This window comes from Manihot esculenta, chromosome 9 (assembly GCF_001659605.2).
Source record: "Manihot esculenta cultivar AM560-2 chromosome 9, M.esculenta_v8, whole genome shotgun sequence".
Lineage (NCBI taxonomy): Eukaryota > Viridiplantae > Streptophyta > Magnoliopsida > Malpighiales > Euphorbiaceae > Manihot > Manihot esculenta.
Window position 1 is genome coordinate 25,939,576 of NC_035169.2, and position 25,038 is coordinate 25,964,613.

The 25,038-nt window shown below is 28.6% G+C and overlaps 1 protein-coding gene across 1 annotated transcript; it reads left to right on the forward strand.

Moving 5' to 3' along the window:
* Positions 1-8,785: 8,785 nt before the first annotated feature.
* Positions 8,786-9,472, forward strand: LOC110623701 (zinc finger protein ZAT11). Its single transcript, XM_021768720.2, has one exon. The coding sequence runs from the start codon at positions 8,814-8,816 to the stop codon at positions 9,378-9,380; it is 567 nt and encodes a 188-aa protein (XP_021624412.1). The 5' UTR covers positions 8,786-8,813; the 3' UTR covers positions 9,381-9,472.
* The last annotated feature ends 15,566 nt before the right edge of the window (positions 9,473-25,038 follow it).

Below are 25,038 nucleotides of genomic sequence, written 5' to 3' on the forward strand. Positions count from 1 at the left end.
GTCATCTCTCCTTCCCTTGGTGATTTTTTGCTTTTCTTTAAATTTTTGTTTAGTTTACTCAAATCTGAGATTTAAAAAATAATAATTTTTGTGATATGATTCATTTGATAGTTAAAAAAAATAATAATTTTTTTTTGAAATGGAAATAATAATTTATTTATTATTTGTTTTTTCTTCTTCATAATAATAATAATACTAATTATTGATGCAGGAAATGAAGCAGGACTTCAGGCCATTCCATAAATCTATAAGTAACAAAGACAATGAAGAATGAAAAACAGCCATTAATTTTCTTAGATTTTATTTTTTAAAAAAATAGAATTGATTGCAAAACAAATAATATAAAAAATGATTTTTCAGAAAATTTATGTTAATAATATACCTACGTCCAATCATTGATTATAGTTGATATTATGTTTTATATACTGATGACCACTGGATTCCTCCACCCCGGTTTGGGGTTGGGCCCATGGCGACAACCCATTACCTGAAGGCCCTCAAGCCACCCACCTGAACCAGGTCCGGCCTGCTCAGCCTTAAGACCGGGCTCCACCCCGATTTCTCAGATAGATCGGCCCAACCTTCTCAGCCCAACGACCAGGTTTTCTCTAGACTCAGTCTTGAACTCCTCTTCCTGCCCAGCCCGGAGGAAGGAAGGTGGCCAGCCCGTCCAGCCCGTCCCCCGAGTGGGTCCGTCCGCATGTGTGCCCGGGGAGAATTAAATGGCCGTTACGCATGCAACAGATATCTGATATTCTCGTACGACCGTATCAGTATGGCAGAAACAGGTGGCCCAATGGAAACAAGGCTGGTACACGTCATTGACAGAGGAAGGAAAAGAATAAAAGGGGAGGGTCACTGTCCTTCCAGACTAAGCTTTTTCTAAGTTAGCGAAAACCCTTGTAAAACCCTACTTTATGAATCTCAGATCATCATATACTTTAAGTATTATATAAAGACTATTATTTATCTTTAATATTAATTTATTTAAATTTCGAGTAAAAATAAAGTTTACGAGACTATATTACTGTTAAAAAAATTATAATATAGTTATAATTATGATATTTCTATTGCATTTAAGTTCTAATCGATATTTTTATCATGATTGGAGTTGTTAAGACTAGTATCTTTCCTTCAAGAGAGGAAGCATCTCACATGTTGAAATATGTGAGATATCTAGAACACTAATATGTAGGTGATTATTTTATAAATAAGTGCAACCCGACTGAGAAATTCATATGGAAAATAACCAGTGTATATGAATTACTCAAATGATAGTTGTGTAAGTGATTCTTTAACTTGAAATCAATAAATAATAGGGGCTTTTATGTTTTGATTTATCTTACACATTACTTAACTTATAAATAACAAATGATAGGGATGAATTAGATATATTAAAAACTGTATAAAAATGTTTACGTGATTAAAATAGGATTTATCATCTAGATTAAATTAGGGAATGTATCATTTGTTCTTTACTAGCATTAATAATGAAATTCTTGCGCGAGTTAGAATGAAATTAGCAAATAAAATTTGAAATTTCATTCAATTGATCAGTGACTAATAGATGATATTTAATATGATTTAATGTTGTAGATATGTTACATGTATTAAATGTTAATTAAAACATTTATAATGAATTAATTACATCGACAAATAATGTACAAAAAAGTTAAAGTCAAAACAATTTTAGTATTTCGAATATTTGGTTAGTCTTGACATGTTATAGACAATATTCTTCACCTTTAATAGGTCACCCGAATATTTGCATAGTCTTGTCAATTACATATTTAGAATTTAATAGGTCACACGCATCAAGAATTGTATGAGAAGTTAAATTAAATAGGATTTGATTGTAAATAAATTGACATTAAAATAAAATTATAATTTTAAAAAATTATGATTTTAATCTAATTAATCAAGTCAGAATTTAATTAAAATTATCTAAAATTTATATGATGTGTTTATTAAAATCCTGAATTATAGTTATAATTTATTTATTTAATTAGTTAAATAAATAAATATTGTTATATTGAAACTCTAACTTTAAGTATAAAAGACATCTTATGAGAGTTTGTGCTTTCTATAGTAAAAAATAATTTTGAGAGTCTTTACAATTTGTAAGAAGTATAGAGAGTTAACACTCAAAACCAAACCTCTTTACTCCTCAAACTCTTAGAACGGTTTTAAAGTTTTTTGATCTATTTTAGATGGATATCATTATAAACTGGACACTTGAACGATTTATAATTTATAATTTATAACAATCCAATCAAAATAAACTATCTCATATTCTTACTAAAAAAAAATTTACTTCTTCTCAATATTATTACTTTTTCATTTAAATCAAATTTATATTGATGAAAATTTTTATTCTTCTATTTCTTTCGTCCCATACAAACTCAATTGAAACTCAATATGTTAAGCGCATTCCCACGTACCCATTATTCCCGGGAAGCAAACAGCAGAATGCCCTTAACAAGTAAGTTTACAATAAAATAATAGTTTGATGTCAATGACAAATTAGTAAAAATTAAATATATAAATAATAATATATAAAAAAAATTGAACCTAAAAAATAACTATAAATAATTATTTTTAAATTATTATATTCATTGATACTTATAAATTTATAAGTGGTTTGGCTTCTTATACCGTGTATAATTTTAAGAGAATTATTATTAAATTTCTAAATTTTTTAAAAAATTATTACTTCATTTTCAGTTTAAAATTATTTAATTAAAGTAAAAATATATTCTTTTATAAAAAAAATTAAATTGTTTAATTTTATTGTAAAAGTATTATTAGTCGATTTGTTTTTATCTTTATTCAAAGGAATTAGTAATATAAATATTTTAAAAGTATAAAGATTGATTAAATAATATAAGATAAAATTATAAAAATTAAATAATATAAAAATTCAATAGTGTAAATAATTTTTCAAAAACAGCTAAAAAATTTAATTTGAAAATTATAAAAATATTTTAATTAAATAATTTTAAAATAGAAGTGAATTCATTAATTTTTTAAAAATAAAGACTAATTGTAACTTTCGCCTTATGATTTGGTACTTAACGAGAAACCAAAAAAAGTGGATTTGACTATAACAATTATTTTGTTTCTATCAACATTTCTGCTTTTTTTTGTTTTTCTTTTTTGGCTTTGTCCAGAAAGAAGAATCATTCTCTTACTTGTCTGATATTGAATCAAAATTGAATTTCTTATAAGCATTTCGCTCGTTTCTTTCATTAACTCATCGTTTAAAATAAATTATTTTATTTAAAAAATTACTATATGATCCGAGATCGAGTATACTAAGCTATTGATGGATAATAACAAATAATGATCTTTCGAACATATTTAATTTAAATATGTGAAATCCATACATATTCTCTATTTCCCATCATCTTTCTTTATCACGACCGCATTGGCTATCCATATGAAATACTCGACTAACCTTGCACTCAAAAGCTTACTGACCTCTTCTTTGATCACCTGCTACCTTTCTGATGCAATTTTTTTTTTCTTTTATTGGATTGGTTTGACGACCTTATCAATAAATAGCTTATGAGTAATGAGAACTAGGTCTACACCTGTTATATTTTTTGGAGATCATGCGAAAGTGGTTACTCGGCTCTTTAGTAACTCTATTAGTCAGGCCTTTATTTCTCCGGTTAATGCAAAACCAAACTATACCTTTTGATCCTTACCTAACTGGACCTCTTCTACCGGGTCTACTGGTTCTGACTTTACATGAAATTCCAGTTTCTCCAACAAGTCGATGGGCATTATTGCTTTTCCGAGACTTTTTGCTAGGTGTCTGTAACCTTTTTTAGCGAACTTCGTGTTGTCTCGGACCACGGCTATTTCTCCTGGATCTAATAGCTTAAGACACATAATACCCATATTAATAACAATACCATGGCAATTTAGGACTGGGCGGCCAAGTATTTGTATGCAAATGGGATGTCTATCATTGCAAACTCTGCATACAACTCTCACCTATACTTTTCGTCACCTAGGACTAGGGAAAGGTTGATAGTGCCCAGTATTGCCATGGTCTTGTCTCCTGTTATAAGTTATAGGGAGTAAATATATTAATATAGGAAGTAAATATTGATAGATGGATCAGTTACTTAATTTTAGGATTATATAATCATAGACTTGATTTTCCTTCCTATTTAGATACCGTCTCTCATGTATAAATAGGTTGTAATCTCTATTGTGAAATACAATAACAAATATTATCATTCTACATGATATCAGAGCTATTCTCGTAGAGATTTAATTTTTTTTTTCTCTCGTCAAGTTTTAAAATTTTGAGAGACTTAGGGCTCCTGTTCTTTTGTGTTACCCATCTAGGGTAATATTTGTCTCTCATCGTCCACCTAGAGAGGACGCCGAAGTTGCCTTATAACCCGCTTATCAGATCTGCGGTTCGTTTGATGTTTGGATGTTGGGTGGAGGCGTTTAGTTGCCTTGCAACCCGCTTGTCAGATCTGTGATTCGTTTGCCGTTTGGGTGTTAAGTTATCTTCCTTTAATTCGTTTGAAGGTAAAGGAGTATAGAATTTTGGTTGAAATGATTTTTGATAGTAAGACCCATATTATTAAAATTATCCCAACGTCTTCGGTAGTGGTTAAGACAGGTAAAACGTGATTTTGGGTTACCCATAAAGGGTAACATTTGGAGACTTAGGGCTCTATTCATTTGGGTTACCCATAAAGGGTAACATTTGGAGACTTAGGGCTCTGTTCATTTGGGTTACCCATAAAGGGTAACATTTGGAGATTTAGGGCTCTATTCATCGGAATTACCCATAAAGGGTAATATTTGAAAACTTAGAACTCTATTCGTTTCGGTTTACCAAGGTAACATTTGGAGACTTAAGGTTCTGTTCATTTGAGTTACCCATAAAATATAACATTTGGAGACTTAGGGCTCTGTTCATCGGGATTACCCATAAAGGGTAACATTTGGAGACTTAAGGCTCTGTTTATCAGAGTTATCCATAAAGGGTAATATTTGGAGACTTAGGACTCTGTTCATTGGGGTTACCCATAAAGGGTAATATTTGGAGACTTAGAACTTTGTTCATTTGGGTTATCCATAAAAGAGTAGCATTTGGAGACTTAAGATTCTATTCATCGGGATTACTCATAAAGGGTAACATTTAGAGACTTAGGGTTCTGTGCATTTGGATTACCCATAAAGGGTAATATGTAGAGACATCGAGCACTGTTCATTGGGTATTGTTCATGGGAACTGTTCACTGCTAATGTTTATCGGTTACTGTTCACGAGTTACTGTTCACGAGTTCTGTTCTTCTGATCCTTTATTTATTTTGATTGTTTTGGGTTGGTTGTTCTTATGACTGAAATTGATTATATATGTAACAAGTTGGGTATGATTAACATTTATGCTCCAACTTGAGGGGGAGTGTTATAAGTTATAAGGAGTAAATACGTTAATATAGGAAGTAAATATTGATAAATGGATCAGTTATTTAATTTTAGGATTATATAATCATAGACTTGATTTTCCTTCCTATTTAGATATCGTCTCTCATGTATAAATAGGTTGTAATCTCTATTGTGAAATACAACAACAAATATTATCATTCTATATCTCCTAATCCTACTAACAGATAGGAGACTCTGGCCAGGCTACTTTTGTCCAAGTCTAACTTGTTAAAAATATTTAGGATGAGAAGGTTAATGAAACTACCTAGATCTACTAAAACTCACCTTACCTCATACCGATTCAAAAGGATATTAATGACCAGCCGGTCGTTTCGAAAGAATCTGATTGCTTTTCGGCAGGATTGAACCTTAGCTCTTAGTTGGCCCATGCTTCTTGATCAACTGACAGGACGTCTTCTACTATACGCTTATTTTTTGTTTTGCCATTATCAGGTCCTCCCGTGATGACATGTACGATTCCAACCATTTTAAGAGATAGAGAAGAGAGATTCCTTTTTTGGAGAGAGAAAAGGAACAAGAGACCGGTTTTAATCCAAATGAATAGAAAGAATTTAATGAATTTTCCGGCAATTGAATCAAATAATATTATAAAGACTAGATTGATGACATGGCCGGAATAGAGTTATATTGTGATTGGCTAGACCTGCAAAGTATAGAACGTGAGGTGGTGGTGGTGAGTGCTCATAGCAGCCATCCTGACACTCGAGTCAGAATACTGGAGAAGAGAGCGAATATAACGAATTGCTTAGATTTTTTGGGTCAGAGAATAATATATATTTGCTTCTGTGATTTTTCTCGTTTTATACTGTAAGAAAATGGAGATGAATACAACATTTTTCATTAATCGGTGTTAATATGGCCGGCTGCTTGATAAGGGATATTGCCAGTTAATGGGTTGGTAACCTCGTGATTATAGACGTAACGGGAATATAATGGATTGTACTTGATAACAATAACTTTGCGCCGAGAGCCTTGATGATAAACCGGATACTAAGGTGTTCGAATCTTTCTTTTCTTGGCCTGGACCGTATTGCTTACTTATCAATCTCTCCATGTAGACCTATTTTATGGCGACAGATTATGACTTATTTTACGCTATTGTTTATGTAAGATTAAGTATTAATAATTTTAAAATATTAAAAAATTAAATTTAAAACTATAAAAATATTTTAATTAAATAATTTTAAGATAAAATGAATTGATTAATTTTTCAAAAATTTAGAAACTAATAATAACTTTCGCTTTGGTACTTGACGAGAAACCACATGAAGTGGGTTTGATTTTATTCATTTCAATTATGTTGTTTCTTTCAACATTTCTGCTTTTTTTTTTTTTTTTTATCTCTTTCCTTTTTTTGCTTTGTCTAGAAAGAAGAGTCATTCTCTTACTTATCTGAGATTGACTAAAAACTGAATTTCTTATAAGCATTTCTCTGGTTTCCTTCATTTACCCTTCGTTCGTTTAGACCCAACAAAATTATATAAGATTTTAATTTTTTAAAATAAAAAATTAATTTAACAAGAAATGCAAATATTATTATAAAATAAATTTATTAAATTGAATTCTTATAAAATTATGGGTGAATAAATATTTTTTTTATAATTTTTAAGCTCTTGAGATAATGTAGAGTATATTTAATATCTGGAATACTATAATTCAATATAATAAATTAAAATTTTATTTAAATTTAATAAAACATTTAATTAAATTACGTTGTATTATTACAATAAATCTACGTAAGCACGTAGTAACATAGATATCCAATTTGACAATTTCTGAATGCGGATATTGTACACTGGTGGCTTCGATTGTTTTCACACGTGCACATTCAAATCCATGGAAGCTATCTTCTTAAAAAAAAAAAAGAAAAATCAATATAGAAGCTTTGACTAAGAAAACAGTGAAGAAAAGTAAAATAAAAAATGCCCATTTGCGGTGTATGATGTATTGTGTTACGACAGCTTAAAGGAAACGTGGGAACTCCAAATACTAATAATAGTTTGTTAGCGTCGTCATGCTAAAATTGCTTTCACCGGAGATTTCATTTACCGTTATTTCAAGTTTCTAGGAAGGAGAAGGACCGTTGATCTTTCCTTCTCACCATCGTTATTGGTTTTGCTTTTGCCGGACATCTTTTGGACGCACGGAAAGTACGGACCACAAAATTACTTAGTAGTAACACTTTAAAATATTAATTTACAACAAAATTAAAAATATTAAAGAATTATTTAATTTAAATGTGTTATTTTTTAAAAAGTTGTCTAGTTTAATTAAATTGAAGTAAATTATTTTTCTCCACTAAAAAAAATAAAAACTCTTAATTTATCAGAAAATTAAGAAAAAATGCTAATATTTATACTTTTGATTTGTAAATTGATTTCTATTTTATTTTTTAAAAAATTTTTGGATTTAATTTGAATTGGGCTATTAGTATAAATTTAAACTCTCTTATATATTGCCCTATAAAACTTGAAAAAAATGCAATACCCTCTGCATTGGTAAAAAAAAGTTAAAATATGTATTATATTTTGACAAACTAAACTCTCATAAAAATATTATTGTTATTTTTATTTTCTATATTAATAAAATTATCTTTTTTATTTTTCAAAGATTTTAGTTAGTTATATATTAATTTTTTACATATTAATTTACTCTTTAATGTCAATTAATTTAAGTTTTAGTTGTATTTTATTCAGTCCTCTGTAATTTTTTTTAAATACAATTATATAGTCATTCTATTTTTTAAGCCTTGAACTATTTAATCTCATAATAATAATAATAATTTCTGTATCCATGTAATATTATTCAATCAATTTAATTAGTTAAGTGAATCTGTTCCATCTTTAATTGTCATTTAAAAAACGATGAATCCATTTTTTTTTTAGTTTTAGATTGATCAATTCAACATAATTTAACTATTTATTTATTTATTATTTTATTTATTTATTAAAATTTAGAGAGTGTGGTGTGTCAGCTCCTACCAAATGCATGATATGATCCCATAAGTATTTGGAAGCATCCCATGAAACTCATGATAGATAAGAGAGGGTCAAAGAATCAGTCATACTTTTCTTAGTACTAAAACGACTGCGCACGCCGCAGACTCACGTTTCGTTGATTCACAAGTGTGAACACCCCCCCCCCCCCCCCCAAAAAAAAAAAAAAAAAAAAAAAGTGTGTAGGTACACAACATTTGCAGGATTTGGTGAAGTCAAAAGGAAGACAAATCCATATTCAAACTTCAAACCTCAACGGCTATATAAACCAACCAACTCCTCCATCTCTTCCACTTCGCAAAAACCACCTTTAGTTTCAAATCCAGATTCATTCATGGCTATGAAGAGAACCAGAGACAATTACAGAAATCTCGAGAGCTTAGACATGGCCAAGTGCCTCATTCTCCTCTCTCAAACCCTTCAAAACAACAATCCCATAAAACCCTTCAACACCCACCACGTCGACGACGACCATCTCTTCGAGTGCAAGACTTGCAACAAAAAGTTCCCTTCGTTTCAAGCTCTAGGCGGCCACCGAGCAAGCCACAAGAAGCCAAAAATCATGGGAGACAATACTAATAACGATGATAATAACAAACCCATTAGTGTGAAACTTCAAATTAGCAGCGCAGCAAAGCCGAAGATGCATGAGTGCTCAATCTGTGGAATGGAGTTTGCTTTAGGGCAAGCTTTGGGTGGCCACATGAGGAAGCATAGAGCTGCGATAACGCAAGGCTTTGGGTCTGCTCATGCTCATCCTGTGGTTTCGAAATTGCCTGTGATGAGAAGATCCAATAGTATTAAGAGAGTTTTTGGCTTGGATTTGAATCTTACTCCTTTAGAGAATGACCTTGAATATTTGTTTGGGAAGATGGCTCCCAAAGTTGATCCTTTGATTTGATTCTAATTCTTTTTTTTCATTGTATTTTTTCTTTTCTTTGTTAATTATATATTATCTTTGTTAAATTTATATCAACATTTTTTCATTTATTTAGATATATACAATTATCAGTGATATATAAGATCGTTGATTCTCCTTTTTATGAATTCAAATGTTTATTTTATTTAAATATTATTATCGAAAAAATTAATATTATCGTTGTAATTAATATCATATTCTCCCTTCATCTTTGTTAAAATCATCTGTTTTATGAATTCTATATTATCGTTGTAATTAATATAGAATTCAAATAAAGAGATTTATTGTCTAGGAATTTTTTTTAAATAATTGAAAATATTATATATAAAATATAAATCGATTAAAATAATAATTAATCCATGCATTTATTATAAGTAGTTTATTACATATTTGATGTAGTCGAAAAAATTATATTGTAATCGACTAATCCTACGAGAAAAAGAAAGTGAGGTAGGTATTCACTATGACACTCAGTAATTCTGTGATTATAGGCGTAATGAGAATACGTTAGATTATATCTAATAACGGTAATTTTATACCAAAATTTAACTTATCTAAAAGGTAATTAATCTTGATAATAAATAGGATGTTAAAATATCCGAATCTTTCTCGTTTTTTGATTGGATCATATTACTCATTTATCATATTATTATTGCGTGGACTTATCTATAATAATAACTTATAATTTATTTTTGATGATTTTGCAGTATAGCATTGGTATTTATTTATTTGTAACAAATTTTTATTATTAAAGCGATATGAAGTATTATTAGAAATCTTTAAACTTTTATGGATTGAAGATTTTTTTTTTAATGATATTTTTACAATATTTTGTTTTCGTAATGCTTAGAGCACAATTTACTTACCCAAAAACTCAAAAGAGTGCATTCAGTTAGATTTTGTGAAATTTTAAATTGAAAAAAGTATAAAAAATATTTGTTTTATTTATTTTCACATCATAGGTGTAATTTAATTTATATCAAAATAATATTTATAATATTTTACTATTAGCAATAATGATAATTTTTTAATGTTGTCAAAAAATATTATCATAATAAATAAAATATAATTATTAATTAAAAAAATATAAAAAATTATTATGTGATTTTAATTATTTTTTTTAAGATATATAATTTAATTTATATTAAATTAGTATTCATAACATAATTTTCATACTAACATTTTGATACCATCTATAAATTACTAATGATACGATACTGCAAGTACTGTTTTAATATAAATTAAATTACAAATTTTAAAATAAAAAATTAATAAAATTTCAGAATACTTTTTTTGTATTTATCCTTTTATATTCAATACTCAAATTGTTTATTTTCTTATTTTTAATAAAAAATAGTATAATAAATTTAAATTGTGTTAATTTTATATGAATGGAAATATACTACAAAATCACTTTAATTTAAATAAATAAAAATTAAATTGACAAATCAATTATATTATTTTCAGCTCACTAAATTAATTATGAAAATATATATATTTTATAATTTTATCAGTTTTTCATTTCATAATATACGATTTAATTTATATTAAAATAGTATTTAATAATATTATGTTATTACCAAATAAAGCCAATTATAAATACTATCTAAAAATATTAATGTAAAAATTATATCATAATATATTATTTTTAACACAAATTAAATTATAAATTTTAAAATAAAAATCAATAAAATATTAAAAATATTAATTAATAATTATTTTTTACTTTATCACATTAATATTTCTTATTGAAATTGTGATTATTTGTTAACATTGAAATATCATAAAATATTATTTTAATGTAAATTAAATTATAATTTTTTAAGTGAAAATAAATAAAATTATATAGTATTTTTTAATACTTTTCTCATGAATTAAGGAACAGTGCTTTTTTTAAAAAAAATGATATAAATGTGGCTAAATATTGAATTCGCCATCGAAGATGTAAAATTTTAAATTAATTATTGAGAGGAAAGAAAATTAGTGTGAAAAAAATCTGTGAATAAATTTGAGTATTTCCTGCACAGTCAATAAGTATGAACAGCATATCAATTTTGACCATCTTTTCAAAAATCACGGTTTCTGAATATAAATCCAAACCAACTCCACACAACCGACCCATAATAGTTATCATTTTATGAAAAAATTAATTCAATTATGTTATAAGAATTTTAAACACTCCTCCCCTTTAATTAAATTTTTTGAGTGAATTAGATTTAATTCAAATTTGATAAATTAGTTTATTTTTTTATTTTTTTAATTTAAAAATTTTTACTTTAAAAAATTAAAATCATAGATAATTTTAAAAATTCATTTAAATTTTGTTTTATATTGATGGAGAATTAATGTATTCATTTTTAAAATTAATTTTATTTTTCCCGGTCATTGCACGTGAATGGGCCACCCACATTTTAGTGGAAGACTGATCAAAGGCTTCGGCCTCTTTGTTTTTCCGGCTAGAATTTTCTAATTGCGATGTTGAATTTAGTTATTCTTTTAATTTTTATTTGAATTAATTTAAAATCTGTCAAAATATTAATTTAAAATTTCAATTTAAGTGAATTAAAATCAAATATAAAAAAGGTGAATTAAAATCAAATATAAAAAAGGTTTTAAAATTTTTTTTAATTTCATAATTTATTAAAAAAAATTTGAAAAGCTCATTTTTTTGTCAATAATATTTTTAAGGTAAATTAAAATTTTAGACTATATAAAAATCTAAAAATTACTTTAGTTTCTTTGAAAAAAGAAATTATTTTCTTAAAAAAATTAATTTTTCTTTACTAAAAAGTGGGCCGCCCACATATTAGTGGAAGACTGATCAAAGGCTTGGGCCTCTTGTTTTTCCTAAAGGTTTATAATTGCGATGTTGAATTTAGTTATTCTTTTAATTTTTATTTAAATTAATTTAAAATCTTTGTCAAAATATTAATTTAAAATTTTCTATTTATGTTTAGTTGAATTCAAATATTAAAAAAATTACTATTTTTTTTATTTCATAATTTAGTTAAAAAAAAAATTAAGAAACTCAATTTTTTGACCCAGTAATATTAAGCTATTTTTTTTAATTTCTTAATTTAGTCCAAATTATATATTGATGAGTAAATTTCTTAATCTTTTTAATTATTTCTAGTTTTCTTTTATTTTTAAAGTTAATGATAATTTTATTATTTATTTAATTTTAATTAGCTAGATTGTTTCCCATTTAAATCCAAATTTTATTGTATATTTTACAATAATGTAGTAATACAAAAATTTATTTATAATGTAATACATTATTAGAATTCTATTACAATTTGTAAAAATAGAGTTTTTTGGACTATATTCTTGAAAAATAATTTACATTATTAAAATTAAATTAAAATTATTTTGATATTTTATTAAAATAAATTTAATAAAATTTATATTATGTTATATTTATATTGGTTTTTGTATTTAAATTTTTTTTTTTAAGGTTAATAAAAGAAAAACCTTGGAATTTTTTTTTTAAAAATAATGTACCCTAAATTTCTTTTAATATCAGCAAAGTCTATGATATTTAAGTCAATAATGTTTCTTATAAGAATACAAAATAATGAACTCACTGCTTATTTATCAACATTGTGACACGGAATAATTAGTTTTGAATTTTACTATATATTTAAATCAGAGCTAATTTTATTGCCGACGTCTAATAGAGATTCATAATAGTTTTTCAAAAAATATATTTTGAGACGCACGACTTTCAAAATCATAATATAGTTCGATATGAAAATTTAATCGTTGAGGGATCAATTTTGTATTTTAATTATTTTTTTAAATATTTTCATAATTTTACATATTAATTTTTTTTTTATTATAAATAGTCTCCGTTAGCTATAATTTCAATAATTTTTTTTATATCGTCGTAATCAAATGGTATTGATTAAAATTTTTGAAAAAATTTAATTAGTCTTTTATCATATTAAATGCACATGTTTAAGATTAGATTTAGAAAATATGAGATTTAATATTATTAAGAGTTGTATTGAAAGTAAGAGATATTAGCCTAGTGGAATTTAGATTATGTCGAGAATGAGTCATGTCTTTGACTATGTCCAAATTTTCTAAAATTGTCTCTAACTATTTGTGATGTAAGAAGCTAAACCATCCATATATGTCCTAATTTCACATATCCATTTCAGGCAATTTGACGGTGACTATCAATGTATTTTTTTAAAATGACGTTAACATTATTTAATTTTATCAATGTGAAAAAATCTCCAACCACTAAGTTGTGCATATTGTTTTGTAATATTGAAAAAGTAGATGTCTGAAACTAAAATTAATGGCAGGGGTGAATTTGGTTGTCTTCTCCATTGCCATTTCATTTTCAAACTTCTCTATCACAGTTTTTTTAAAATTACTATTTAATTTCTGTAATATAAAATATCTCTGATTAGTCGCTAAATTTTTTTAATATTTTAAAAATATTTTAATGAGTTTTTTTAAATTAATGGATTAATTAATAAATTTTATTAAATTTGAGAGATTAAATAATTATTTTTTTATTTTTTATTTATTAATGTTAAGTTATAATCTTACATCTGATTCCACTAAGTTTTTTTTTTTTTAAAATTGTTGGAATAATTTTACATGTATATTTTATAGTTCATAAAAAAAAAAAATTTATCGTTTATGGCTGTCTTTTTTAACAATTCACCAATAATTTGCTTCTTTACAGAACACAGATTTGAATGTAGCTTTATATAACCACCAGTCTAATTATTAACTGAATTAAATTCATATCCGTGCAATTTCTTTAATTTATGAATTTTTTATTTATTAAATTAATAATTTATATAATCAATGAAATTTAACTTAAGTGACAGTATAGTGGCATGCAATATCAAGAGATTTTGAATTTGAGCTTTAAATAAATATAATCGTTAAAACACCAAACAATTAAATATATATTTTTATAAAATACTTGCACTAATTTAATTATATTTTTATTAATTAATTCTTTAATTAAATATTAAAAAATAAATGGAAAGATTCATTAATAAACTTTTAAAAATTAAAAAATTAATTAAATTTTTTTTAAAATTATAAGAATTAAATAGTAAAATATTTAATAATTAAAATTAATAAAAAAATTAATTAATATACTAATTAAAATATTAAAATTATTTTAATATATTTTTTAAAATAAAGAGATTATTAATGAGTTTTACTGTATTATAAGAATTAAATAATATTTTTTTTAAATTTTCAGGGGTATTGAATAGAGCTATAATTTAATTAATTTTCAAATATAAAAAATATTTAAGTAATTTATCAAATATTAATTGTATTTCTTTTTTATAACAATTCTAAATTACTGTCTAAATTTAAAATATAATAGTAAAAATTACTGAAATATTAATAATTTATTTGTTAAATGAATAAAAAAGAATAAGAAAATGTTAAGTGCACTAAAGGATATTTTAATTATTTTTTAAAATGAAATTATCCAAACATTTACTTAATTTTTATGAAAAATCATTTGAGAAAAAAGTAGAAAAATCTTGGGAAAAATGAGAATTTGAAATGAGAAGATTCAGAAGTCAATATGCCAAAAAGGAACAAAAGTAAAACTGACGTCATTGCTTAGCAAATGCAAAGCAAAGACAAGTCAAGTATGGAAATATAATAGAGCCCCTCTTAATTGGTTAATTGATGTAATTATTATTAATTAAAATCCTTAATCACATGTTAGGAATTGGAAATCTTTGTCACCATTAAATTAATTAATTAATTAATTACTCCATTTAATAGTAAAATATATGCTTGATTTTGTATTATTCATTAGGGTTAGTAATTATTGTTCATTAATTTATGAAATAAAAACTAAGGAATCATTAACAATGCAATACACAACAAATTAATTATTTTTTTAATTAATTCATCTCCATGTCTCATGGAATGCATCTTTGCTTCTATAATTATTCTATTTTTTTCAACCTCTTCGTCACCAACAGCTTGAACTTACTTCATTGAAATGAGATTATTCAATTTCAATTGGAAGAACTTGTTTGTCATGAGAAGAAACTTAAAAAATCATAGAATATAATAAATAAGTTTATTAATTAGTGATGCGGCGAAAATGAAACTGTATTACAATTAGACAATTTAAAAAAAAAAAAAAAGAGTAGAGTGGTTAGCGTCTAGGGCAGCTGTAACAGCCCGGAAACCGAACTGCCACCGGCACTAGGATCCAGATCGACTTAAGGTCGTCGGGACCCGTAGTAAGCCTGCTATTCTGTCTGTATACCTGGGAAATCTCATACATGATCATACATTTTCTGTAAAAACATAAAACTTTTCTTCATTCCAAGGCTTAACCTGTGCATGCACTCTCTCTGTTCTCTACTAATCCCTACTAGAGCTCCTCATGGCTCTAGGCGGATCAATCTCATAATGTTAAGCCTGGTTTTGCTCATAAACAAGAATAAATAAACATACATAAACTGATCATGTGACTCCACAAAGGGATTACAACTTTTATAAGTCAAGCACTATGCTATACACTGTACATATACACTATCTCTATACATTTCCATGTCCACACTAGCTATTACAATACTCTGTACTCTTTCTGTACCCTGCTGAGTTCTCTCTGGCCTCTGAACCTGCACAACTGGAGTTAGGGGAGAGGGATGAGCTACTCTAGCCCAGTGAGTAGAATAGTAATAAAATACCAGGTGATAAAACATGCTCTCATGGAATGCAACACATAATCACATCACCTCGGCCGGACGGATCAAAACTCCCTCTATCTCATCTGGGGTACCTAAGTACCATGTGCCTGGTCCCCGTAGGGCTGTTCCAGGTCTTTGTGTGCCTGGTCCCCGTAGGGCTGTTCCAGGTCTTTCCTCTGAGGGCTAATGAATCCTCACGAAGTCCGTGCCGTCTCACATAAACAATGTACAAGGAGCCATGCCAAGTACAAGGATAAATGCAATGCATCATCTTTGTGTACACTAATGCACTCACCCTATAGCATATTCATGATGCATGAAGCATGATAAAATATCAGTTCTCATATTAAAACATTAAGTTAAATTCCACTCACCTTTGGTTATCTCTGAATTGACTCTGCAGGTTCTGACACTGGACTCACTGTTGACTTCCCTGATTCCTCTGGTCCGTACCTACACAGGTGGACTCAAATGAGGGACTAAACTCACTCAAGAACATCTCTAAGCAACTCCCCAAAACCCCGCTAAACTCACTCAAACCAACACATAACACATGCTAAAGAAAGCTGGACAGGGCACTTTCAGCGGCAGGTTCGGCGGCCGAAACCCCTCTCCAGAGACGAAACTCATGCATGTTCGGCGGCACCTTCGGCGGCCGAAGGTCTCGTCCAGAGACGAAACTCACACACTTTCGGCGGCCAAACTCCCTCTTTCGGCGGCCGAAAGTCTCTTTCTAAACCGAAAGCCTAGCTTTCGGAGGCAACCTTTGGCAGCCGAAACTGCCTCCACAAGGGGTTCGGCGGCCGAACCTTCCTTCGGCGGCCGAACCTGGTTTTGCCCGAAGGGCAGAACCCTGCTCTGTTTCATGCAAACTTTACCCAAAAACCTACAACCATGCATATCAACTACTTCCAACTAGCATATACACATATATATGCACAAAAGGGTCTAAAACTACCCTAAAACCCCAAACAAACACAGCACATAACACTTAAACATGGTTGAACACCACAAATCATCAAAAACCTCACCTAAACCTAAACATGCATACTACCCATACAAACTTCAGAAAACCTTTCAAAAGCATCAAAGAAGCTCAGGATCTTCACTTACCTCTTACACAACTTGAGGATGAAGGATCCTAACGTGGAGATATGAAGAAAAGCTCTTCCAAAGCTCCAAGCTTCAAAACTTGGTTCTTTTGCTCAAAACCTTCAAAAGTCACCAAAACTCTTAAAACTCTTGAAAGATTTGATGAAAATCATGGAAAACATGAAAGTCAACGTGGGAGAGGCTGAAACTCACCTCTGGCTGCAAGTGGAGGAGAAATAACCTCCTTCCACCGACCCTTGGCCCTTTTTATAGGTGGCTGGCCAGACCACCTTCGGCAGCCGAACGTGAAGCCGCAACCATGCAATGTTCGGCGGCCGAACGTGACCTTCGGCGGCCGAACCTTTGCATTTCTCCCTTATTGCTTTTCTTTCAAAACTCCATACTTTTAACACGTCAAAACATGAAAACAAGTGGAGGAGAAATAACCTCCTTCCACCGACCCTTGGCCCTTTTTATAAGTGGCTGGCCAGACCACCTTCGGCAGCCGAACGTGAAGCCGCAACCATGCAATGTTCGGCGGCCGAACGTGACCTTCGGCGGCCGAACCTTTGCATTTCTCCCTTATTGCTTTTCTTTCAAAACTCCATACTTTTAACACGTCAAAACATGAAAACAAGTGAAAATACTTTGGAAAACATATGCATTACCCTTCTCGAGGGTTCCGACACCCGAGATTCCACCGGACTACAGGAATGCCGATGCCGGACTCGAGCCGGGTATTACAGCAGCCATTTCGATTTTAAATTTAACAAATTGAAGAAAATGGCGAATATAAAAAATTAATTAGAACTTAATAGTAGTTGTGTAAAAATTGTATAACTTAATTTCGATGATTATTAGTTTTTATATCATAAGAAATGGAGTTAATTATCACATTTTCTGACAATTTAATTAGTACAGATTAATTGATAAGAAATTCTGTGATTACAGATTAATTGACAAAAATCTACCGGATTGTAAATGTTAATAATAAACTTATATAAAAGACTAAATCTATTCAGGAGAGATGGAGTCTTGATAAAGAACTGTGTTACCATGACTAATTATTTTTTTTCATATATAGAACAGCTTATCAACTTATTAGACTTTATCATGTAGTCCTATTTTATAGTAATAACTCACGATTTATTTTAAATGATTTATGTTACATGATAAATTAATCAAAATATACATATTTTTTAAATTGTAATAACTAAAAAAAATTAATTATGAGAAATTGCATAAAAAAATTATTTATCAATTAATTGATCAATATATATATATATAAACATTATGAATCGAATTATATAATTTTTAAAATCGAATTATATAATTTTTAAAATCGAATTATATAATTTTTTTTACTTTATTATGATGTCTAAATAATTTTTTTTTTATAGTCGGATCAAGTAAAGTACTACACTTTTCTTTTAAGTTTAACTTAGTCCTAATTTATTAATATATTATAATTTAATAAAAAAATATTTTGCTAATTTTTTAATAATATAAATATTTATTATGTTTGATTAAAATGAAAAAATTAAAAATAAAAATTTGAGAACAGAAAGAATCTAAACACTACAAAATCTAGCATGACGTATTTAACTTGAGATTTCTTATATTTCAGATCTATATTTGGCACTGTATCCGTAGAGAAAATCAGAAAAATATTATTAATTTATTAAAATATTATATTTTTAATAGGAAAATATTGCTTTGTTAATTTTTATTATTAAAAATATTTATTATTATTAATTAAAATAAAAAATTGGATACCACAATGAATCTAAATAGGGTAAATTACAATTTAGTCCCTCTAGTTTAATGAAATATAACCTTTCATCCTTCTGTTTTAAAAAATCATCAATTTAGTCACTGTGATTTTTAAAAATTATGTCATTGGTCTCTCTCGTTAGATTTTCAGCTAAGTCACCTTTAGTTTTAGTTAAAAGACAAATACTCATTCTCCAACCCACCTCATCATCGTCAATAATGGCAGCAGAGAGTGTTTTAAGCGACAGATCAAGCAATGGTAACAGTAACCATTAAATGAAGCCACCTACTTCTACCGAACACTTAAGCGACAGATTTTGATCACACATTTTGCAGCAAGTGTATTCCTCAAATCTCATATCAAGCCACCAATTCAAGAGTTAATGAAAGATGAAATAATTAGAAACTGCCATATTAGGAAAATCTCTCTCCCTCACCCATAAACACAAACACTTTGCTTACAATACAATCAAATTGTAGCCAAAATTAACCAGAGATCCAAACAGAGCTATCAATTCCTATTCCAACCCAACAAACGCAAAATGCCAAAAGAAGAATCCCCAAAATAATAATTCAAAAGAACCAAACACAAATTCATAAATTTAAACATACACAATCAAGAATCAGCACCATAGCTAATACCCAGAAAGCAAGAACCGACACAAGAAAGAAGAACTTGGGTGTTAAGTTAACAGTGGCAAAGAAATCTTACAGATAATTAGTAAGAAATTTTATATGATAAGACCAAAGAACTTGGTCTTGGATCTCACTTTGAATGTTCAGATTTTCAAATCAAAACAAAATTTTCTTAGATAAGCAATTGATAATCACAGCAGAGGGACCAATGGCATAATTTTTAAGATGGAGGATCTTGAAGATGGAGGATCTTAAAGATGGAGGAGTACCCATTTCGAATCATCCTAAAAAAAGTCCGAATTGAGAGCTTTGCTTCGTGGGTTTGCAGATATGGATGCTAGAACTCTATTGAAGTTCTTAAGCGGCACAGTTTTGCCGAATAGAGATGAGTGAATGGGTGAGAAAATGAGTATTTTAGTCTTTTAATTAAGACTAACGGTGATTTAACTGAAAATCTAACGGGAGGGACCAATGGCATAACTTTTAAAAATCATTGTGACTAAATACACGATTTTTTAAAACAGAGTGACAAAATATTATATTTCATTAAATTAGAGAGATTAAATTGCAGTTTACCATCTAAATACTATAAATTCAGAAAATAATCCATACTTTCTTGGAAAAATCAAAAACATCAAGGACACTTGTTCGACAATGCTTCAACAATGAAAAAATATATATATATATTTCCATAAGAGCAAACCCAGAAATAGATTTTATTATCAAATTAATAAGTAAAACAAAATGCGTTAAGAATTTACGGACAAATGCAATTTGTTAGTAAAATTGTTTGATAAATTTAAAATAAAATTCTATGTAAAATTTTCATATTTTTTAATTATTAATAAATTTACTAATAAATTTTTAAATTTATTGATAATTCTATTTCAAAAAAATATTATTAATAATTATTTTAAAAAATATTTTTTTTAAATTTAACAATAAATTATAAATTTATTACTAAATCCGTTAACAATTTATATTTATGAATATGATACCATTTTCTTTATCATTTATTCATTTTATCATTTTTTTTTTCTTTTATTTTCTTTCTCTTTTTCTTATCTTTTTTCTATTACTTTCATTCATTTAATTTACTTAACTCGTAATGTTTTTCTCCTTCTATTTACTAACAAATTTAATTTATTAATAATATTAATAAATTTTTTATTTCAAAATTTATTGATAATTTTTAAGATAAAAAAATTATATAAAAATTTATTAATAGATTTAAAATATGTTCATAATTCATTAGTATTATTAATAAATGTCAAAATCGATTAATAATTTATAAATTTATAGAATGTGTTAGAATTTATAGAGATGCAGTTTGTTGATAAATTCATTAATAAATTTAAAATAAAATTTCATGTGAAATTTTCATTTTTTTTAAATCTGTATTTTTCAATTATTAATAAATTTATTAATAAATTTTCAAATTTATTGATAATTATTAAAAAAAAGTTTTTTTAATTTAATAACAAATTACAAATAAATTATTTTTTTTACATGAAAATTACAAATACATTATTAAATCCAGTAATCATTTATAAATATAATATCACCTCATCTCCTTTTTATCATTGATTCATTTTATTATTCTCTTTCATTTTTTCTCCTTTTCTCATAACTTTCTTTCATTTAACTATTTTATCTCATAATATTTTTCCTTTGATTTACTAATTTTTTAAATTTATTCAAAAAAATATATATTTATAAATATATATTAAAGTTCAAACTCAATCTTTGATTAAGGGAGAAATGATTTACGCGGTCTCATTTCACTCCATAAAAGTTCACTTTTAAACATTTTAATTAAATATATCATTACTTAAAAATTTTAATGCGTATAATCAATTAACACTTATAATTTAATTTTTATAAATTAAGCCAAACATTTTCTAAATATTAATACATTTAAAATTTATTAGTAAAAATTTATAAAAAAAACCTTTTTAAACATATAATAATTTATTGATAATTTATTTATTAATAAATTTTATTGAATTATTAATAAAATATTCTATTAGTAATGGGAAAAAAAAAAAATTTTTTTAGTGTTTAGTCTACCATTACCTTAATTTCTCGGCTATATCAATTATAATTTCAAAGTTTAGCAATTATGCACTATATTTTCACTCGGATGCGATCTATTAATTACGTTTTTTTTCTTTTTTTTTTGAATCAATTACGTTTTTTTTCTTAAATTCTTCATTTCAATACTTCAACACACAATTATTTCTAATTCTTAGAGCAATAGTCCAACGTCTTGACGAACGTATATGAGGAAAGTCAAAGTACACGAGGAAAATTCGATCTTTTATTTTCTAATATAATTTAGAAACTCAAATCAAACACAATTCACACATAATTGACATCATAGGTAAGTAGGTAGCATATAAGTGAAAATTAACCTATCTAAATTCCAATTCCATTTATTTTAGAAATATTGAAATCTATCTTATCTGATTAAAAATTAACTTAAATTATCTAAATTTATTATTATTATATAAATAAAATCTCAACTCGTTTGATATCATATATTTAAATTAATAATTAGTATAAAAAATGTTTTTATTAATAATTTTCATTTAAATAATTTAATATTTCTAAATAAATAAATAAATTTTAATTTTTAAATGAAAATACATAAAAAAAATTTATATTATTAGTGATGTGGCTGAACTGTGCTATCATTGGTCAATCTATAAGAAAAAAAAAAGCGAGGTGAATGGCGCTTATGGCAGCCATTCCTACGATCAAGTCAGTAAACCAAAAAAATTAGCGAGTGTAATGAGATGTTTTGAACTCAAAAGTAGCTGTATAAAAATGTGTATCTTGATTTTCGTGTTCATCAGTTTTTATACTATAAAAAGGTGGAGTTGATTATCAAATCTTCCATAAATCCGACTAGTACCGGCTAGCAGATAAAAGATCCAGCAATTATAGGTGTAATGGGGATCTGTTGGATTGTGTTCTCAAACGGTAACTTTTCATGGAGTCTCGCCCTGTAGTTGAGAGGGTGAGTCTTTGACGAAGAGCTGAGACTTGTAGCGTCCGAGTCTTTTTTTCTATCAGTGAGATCGAGTATCATCTAATCAAACTCTTACAACGTACCCCTACCTTTGAGTGTCAGCTCATGGCTTACTTTGACAAACTATTATACTATATTAGAGGTCCCCCCACTGGTTTTTTATTTTTCAGATTTGAAGGTGACAGTTATCTTTACGATTTGGAGTACATAGCATATTTAGATTGGCCTTCCACGCTCGCGTCTCTTTGACTACTCCTACCTATCAATGATAATTGCTTTGTTTCTCGAACCATATTCAAAACTTGCCAACGAATCCATCGTATAAAAATCCTTCTTCTCTACCAAATATCACTTTTGCTCATAACTGATATTTGCGCTTTATAAAAGACTCGACCACTTCGCTTTTCTATTTATACTTCCTTGCTTCAAGGTAATTCCTATTTGCTTTCCCTTTTATACAAATGAATAGGAATACTTTCTCTTCTTCTTCTTCTTCTTCTGGTGGAAGTTCTGCCTCAAGCTCTTCCTTCGACAGTCCTATTCGCACTCCTGCTCCCATCGTTCCACTAAGGGCTGTCCATGAAAGCGAAAGCATTCTAGTCAGTGACATCCCTTTCGTACTAACTAAGAAGAACATAGAACACCTTCACGACCAATACCACATCTCTTGAGACATCTTCTGTGTCTACGCTCCATCTCCAAGTGTTCGTATAGATGACCAGATCCCTGTAAAGGATACCATCATTGTCTATAAAGAACAGTTGAAGGCGGGTCTTTGGTTCCTTATGGATCCATTTTTTACTGAGGTCCTCCGATTCCACAAGCTGTCAATCACTTAGCTGCACTTCAATAGCCGAAGGATCTTGGTGGCCTTCCAGTTTGTTCATTTTAACAATAACATTGAGTTGAGCATAGCCCTCTTCTCTCAATTGTACAAGCTGGATACTAAAAATATAAAGAGTTTTGATTTTTTAGTAGGAGAAAATGCCAAGCATTATTTGACTGGATACCCTCATCCTTAAAGCTACGGGAGAATAAGTTTTTCATTCTCTGTCACAGTATATCCAGGGGTTTTAGTCCCCTCCGTACCAACTAAACGTATATGTGGAACTAAGAAAGTATGGGGTCCAGCCACGAAGGAATGAGGAAGAGGCTCTAGATGTAACGACCCGAAATCGGACCGCTACCGGTGCTAGGATCCAGATCGACTTAAGGTCGCCGGGACCCGTAGCAAGCCTAACATACCACCTGTCAAACCTGATAAATCCCATACATGATCATACATTTACATAAAAATTTTAAACTTTCCATCTACCAAGCTTGACCTATGCATGCACCATAACTATAAATATAAAACCCCACACTAGAGCCCTCATCAAATGCTCTAGTGGGGCAACATATCAAACATCAAGCTTGGTTTAATATTTCTTAACATTAAAGCATTTCATAACGATCATGTACAAAAAGGGGATTAACATTACATTAGGGTCAAGCACAATACTAAACCTCATAACATTATTGTACAATACTTTACATCACAATATCTTTCATGTTGACAACTAACTATTACATACACTATGCTTTTACTCTTACTGACCTCCCCGATCTATCCAGAACCTGCAAGCCTGGGGGTTTAAGGGAAAGGGGTGAGCTACTAGAGCCCAGTGAGCAGAATAGTAAAATAATACATTAAAACATATGCTTTCATGGAATGTATCACATCACAAACAATTCACATCAAGGATGGACTTGTCACCAATAGCCCTCTACACAATCCAACAGTGCCAGGACGTAGAATGGGTCTCTGGTCTTTCCCTTAAACATAACATATCATAACATTCAAATGTGTCAGGACGTAGAATGGGTCTTCTGGACTTTCTCTTACATTATGCCAGGACGTAGAATGGGTCTCTGGACTTCCATACCGTATCATCATCATCATGCCATATCAAGGGCTAATGGATCATCCAATATCCATCCATAACAAAATCATATTATGCAATGCAACATATTCGTGAATTCTAATGCAAGCAACCTAATATATCTCATGGCATTCATGATGCATGAACATGCTAAAAATTTCATTTACTTTAAAACATAGTTTAGTTCTACTCACCTCTGGCTGACTCTGAAACAGCTAGCACTGCTGGCCTCCTCGATTCCTCGGGTCCGATCCTACACAGGTGGACTCAAATGCGGGACCAAACAAACTCTAACATAATTCTAAACATCTCCCCAAAAACCCCTAAAACATCACCAAAACATGCATAGAAAACATGCAAAGGAAGGCTAGACAGGGCACTTTCGGCGGCAGGTTCGGTGGCCGAAAGTCACTCACTTTCGGGGGCAGGTTCGGCGGCCGAAACTCCCCTCCAGAGCCGAAAGTCCAAACTTTTGGGGGCGA

What these genes read in the sequence shown, in the direction of transcription:
- LOC110623701 (XM_021768720.2), top strand. Translation starts at nt 8,814, where the DNA reads ATGGCTATGAAGAGAACCAGAGACAATTACAGAAATCTCGAGAGCTTA.